The following is a 3,958-nucleotide window of genomic DNA, read 5'->3' on the forward strand; positions in this document are numbered from 1 at the left end:
CCACCTTGGTGCTGGCTCCGTTAGCAGACCCATCTCGGCCGTCAACCCAGGTAGCCTGCCGCCGGGCCCGTCGCCACGCGCTCGTAGTACGGCACCAGGGCCCACGAGTAGCGGCAACGGCCTCCGCAACCGCCCCGGCAGCGCCATCACACGTCCGGTTCCGGAGGATGACGAGTTCGACGACGGGTACGACGACAACCTTGACGTGGGTCCGTCGAGCGAGGGCGGCGGCGTCGTCGCCGGCAAGAGTCCCCGCAGCCCGCGGCTCGGCCGCCAGGGAGCCAGAGCGGTGAGCGCTCATGCGGCGTCGCCGCGGCGCGGCGGCGTCGGCGGCGGCGGCGGCGGAACTGGCATCGGTATGAGCCCGCTGTCGCCGCGGCGGCGCACCAGCGGCGGCATCGCCGGCGGCGGCGGCAGCAGCGGCGCTCTGACGACGCGGTCGCCTCGGGTGATCTCCCGCATGAACTCCTCGGCGTTGCGGGAGGTGGAGAGTCGGCCCATGTCGGGTTTCGGAGCCCATTCGGTGACGGGACAAGACGACGACAGTGACGAATACGCGACGGAGGTGTCGACCGTGGTAAGTTTTAGTTTTTTAATATTGCATTTTTGCTGTATTTATAAATATTTAATTTACTATAACATAATTTTTTAATATTAAAATTAAGTTATTTTTGTCATGTTATATATTTTATTATTATATTAAATATACGATTTTATTTTTGTTGTTGTGGATGGCCATGTTCAGGTTATGGACATTATCGAGTCGCGCGGCCTCACCCAGCGCATCCACCGATCCACCAACAAGTGGGCCTCTGTAAAGATTGGGATCATGGCTTGGTTCTCGAAGAGGCTGAGGGAGAGGCTGAGGGAGGTTTCGGAGCAACTGGCAGCCAAGGACCTGGAGATTGCGCAGCTGCATTACAAGTAAGTCGTATAGCCCATGGTGTACGGCGTACGGCAAATGAGATGGATACGATATGGTGGCAGGAGGAGGAAGGGACAGGTTGTTTAATGGTTTCATGTTGGGGGGACTGGTGTGGAAGGGGGAGAAGGGGGAGATCTTTTCGTAGGGGGGAGAGAAGGGGGGAAGGGGATATTCCGCGAAGGTGTGTGTATTTGCGGGAGGGGGCGTATCCTAACGGTTTGATTGGGTTTTGGGTTCGTACGGTTTTGTTGGGCCTCCCAGCCCTGAGGGCGTGAACTCTAGTTAACAAGACCTTGCAAACGGTGAAGAGGAGGCTCCAGCCTAAAATTGATTGGTGGCTCGTTCACACCATTTCTTCCCCCTCCTACCCCTCCTACCCCTCTCCCTCACCTCCCCCTCCTCGTCCTCCTCAGCTATGTGAAGGAGATGCGGATGCGTGAGGAGTTCATCTGTACGGAGCTCATACCCACCCTGTTACCTACCGTGGAAAGGTGAGGGCAAAACACACACACACACACACACACACACACACACACACACACACACACACACACACACACACACACACACACACACACACACACACACACACGCACACACACACACACACACACGCGCGCGCGCGCGCACACACACACACACAGGGCTGGCAGGGCGCATTCCACGGTCGGTCAGGGCGAGAGGCGGGAATAGGATGTGTCCAGGGGGGGCTGGGGGGCCGTGCCGGGCTCTTGGGTGCTGGGGCTTGGACGGACTGACATTTGTGTTTCAGTGTTACGGTCCCCCTACGAATGTTCACCCCTGCCTTTCCGTCCCACGTCTCCCCCCTTCACCTTCCCACACACAGACACGCACACACACACACACCCCTCAACCCCCGAAGACCTTACCCCCTCCCCTCGCCTCCCCTTTTTATGTCCTCCGCTTAATCCCCCTCCCCTCCCCTCCCCTCCCCTTTACACCTCTCCATGCGCCCCCCAACCCATACACACACACATACACACACACACCGGCACCGCACAGCGGCCTGAAGGACTCCCAGCGCGAGTTGCAGCAGCTGAGAGCCGAACTGCCCTCAGCGCGGAGGGATCTGGACGCGCTGGCCGGGGCGTGTGCCGTACTGGGTTTCAGTCTGCAGGCGTACAGGGACAGGTGGGGGGGTAGGGTGGGGTTGGGGTTGGGGTTGGGGGGTTAGGTTGGGGGGTTTAGGTTGGGGGGTGGGTAAGAGAAGGTGTGAGGGGTGAGGAGGAACGCGAACAGCACATCAAGTGTGTTGTTATTGTTGTTGATGGGGTGTTCTTACGGTCGAACCCGGGGGCCCAACGAGTTCCTCTTTCGGGCCTTACCTTCCCCTTCTCCCCAACCTCCTCACACCTCCCCCTCCCCTCCCTCCCCCACCCCCCGGTGCCAGGGAAACACACGCCGTGTGTGTGGGCTGTCAAACCGACACGGAGTGCCCGGATGAGTGGTACCGCTTCGCCAACCACCTGCCCCCCCTGGCCCCCCGCCTGGTGCTGTCACTGCCCGCCCTGCTGGAGACGATTGTACGGATATACGTACGGGCGGCTGGGACGGTGGAGGTGAGCACATACACAGCCACTTCCCACTGACACGTAAATCGGTTGGTGCTGAATAAAGAGGGTGGTGTGGGGTGGTGTGGGGGGGATGTGGGGGGGAGTACCGGCGTCAGGCCCGAAATGCTTCCCCTCCAGCGCGATCTCGCGGGCTCTACCACAATCTTCACGGGTTTTCCCCCTCCCCCCCGTTTTTTCCCCCCTCTCCCCCCCCCAGGAGGTGCCCACCTGGGGCGCCCCCCGCCACGACACCATCCACGACGCTATCATGGCGCACTACACCTCCCAGCGGGCACCCGGGACCTTCCGACTGGAGCTGCTGAAGGACCCCGAGTCGCCCGTGGCGCGACTGCTCACCTCGGCGCAGGCGCAGGCACGAAACACAAAGGTACGGCAAGTACGGGGAAATAATCAAGGGGGGAAAGGAGGTAGGGGAGCTGGGATCCCCCCCCGTACCTCCCCCCCTCCCAACCCCCGGTGTCCAGGAGTGGGGGGAATAGTTTTGGGGTATTGGGGGAGGGGAGTGCTAGTCCTGAGGGTCCTGAGGAATGGATGGAGGGTTATGCTGGCGGGTGTGTGTGTATGTGCGCGCGCGTGTCCCTTCCTTTTTCAACACGCTTCAAATACCCAAACCCCCCGTCTCTCCCCCCTTCTCTCCCCCCGTCTCTCCCGCCCACCCCTTTCCCAGGTCGCCGCCTTCCTCTACTTCCTGAACCTCTCCCCGGAGGGTGTTCACTGGCCCGCGCCCTCCTGGCATTTCTTCCTCCACCTCCTGCACTGCCTGCGGGTGCTGCTCAGCGGCACCTGGCGGATTGTAACCAAGCGCTGGGGTACGGCGGAGGGGGTGCAGATCCCCATGCCTGCCGTACTCGATTTGGTTGGCAACGTGTTCAACGTACAGACGCCGGGCGAGCTGGACGGCGCGCTCAGTGTACGACTGGCGGCGATTGTGACTCCAGGGGTGGCGGGTCCGGCGGTTGATTTGGATGCGCTTTTGTTGCTATTGATACGGGAGTACAACGCGGGTGAGCGGCGTGTGTGTGTGTTTGGGTGTGTGTGTTTGGGTGGGGGGGGGGGAGAGGGTGAAGGGGAGGAAGGGAAGAGCCACAGGGCCACCCGGACAGGAGCGAAGAGCAGGGCACTGAACGGTGACTGAACAGAACTATTTGGCAATTGGGATTGTACGGATGAGAATATGGAAGGGGGGGGGGAGGGGAAAGGGGAAGGGGGAAAGGGGAAGGTGGGGAGGGGGAAAAGGAAATGAAGCCTCTATGGGTTGCGGGAAACCGATACAATCACCCCACCCCAACCCCACTCCCGCCCCCGACTCCAACCCCACCTACCATTGCATCCCGGCAATTCTCGTTTTCATCTGGACCTGCTTTTTAGCGGTTGTATCGTACGCCCCCACCAAACCCCTAACCCCCCCTCCCCTCCTCCCTCCCCTCCCTTGCCCCCT

General features: G+C 60.8%; 1 protein-coding gene across 1 annotated transcript in view; it reads left to right on the plus strand.

Moving 5' to 3' along the window:
- VOLCADRAFT_100079 (uncharacterized protein) overlaps window positions 1–3,958 on the plus strand; it is a gene marked incomplete at both ends in the record, with an annotated part of 17,588 nt that overhangs the window by 12,861 nt on the left and 769 nt on the right. Inside the window, 7 exons of the mRNA XM_002958718.1 lie at window positions 51–577; window positions 746–924; window positions 1,339–1,416; window positions 1,949–2,077; window positions 2,337–2,505; window positions 2,717–2,887; window positions 3,188–3,524. Coding sequence (XP_002958764.1) covers window positions 51–577; window positions 746–924; window positions 1,339–1,416; window positions 1,949–2,077; window positions 2,337–2,505; window positions 2,717–2,887; window positions 3,188–3,524 — 1,590 coding nt within the window. The remainder of the gene's footprint in view (window positions 1–50; window positions 578–745; window positions 925–1,338; window positions 1,417–1,948; window positions 2,078–2,336; window positions 2,506–2,716; window positions 2,888–3,187; window positions 3,525–3,958) is intronic.

This window comes from Volvox carteri (genome assembly GCF_000143455.1).
Source record: "Volvox carteri f. nagariensis unplaced genomic scaffold VOLCAscaffold_104, whole genome shotgun sequence".
NCBI lineage: Eukaryota > Viridiplantae > Chlorophyta > Chlorophyceae > Chlamydomonadales > Volvocaceae > Volvox > Volvox carteri.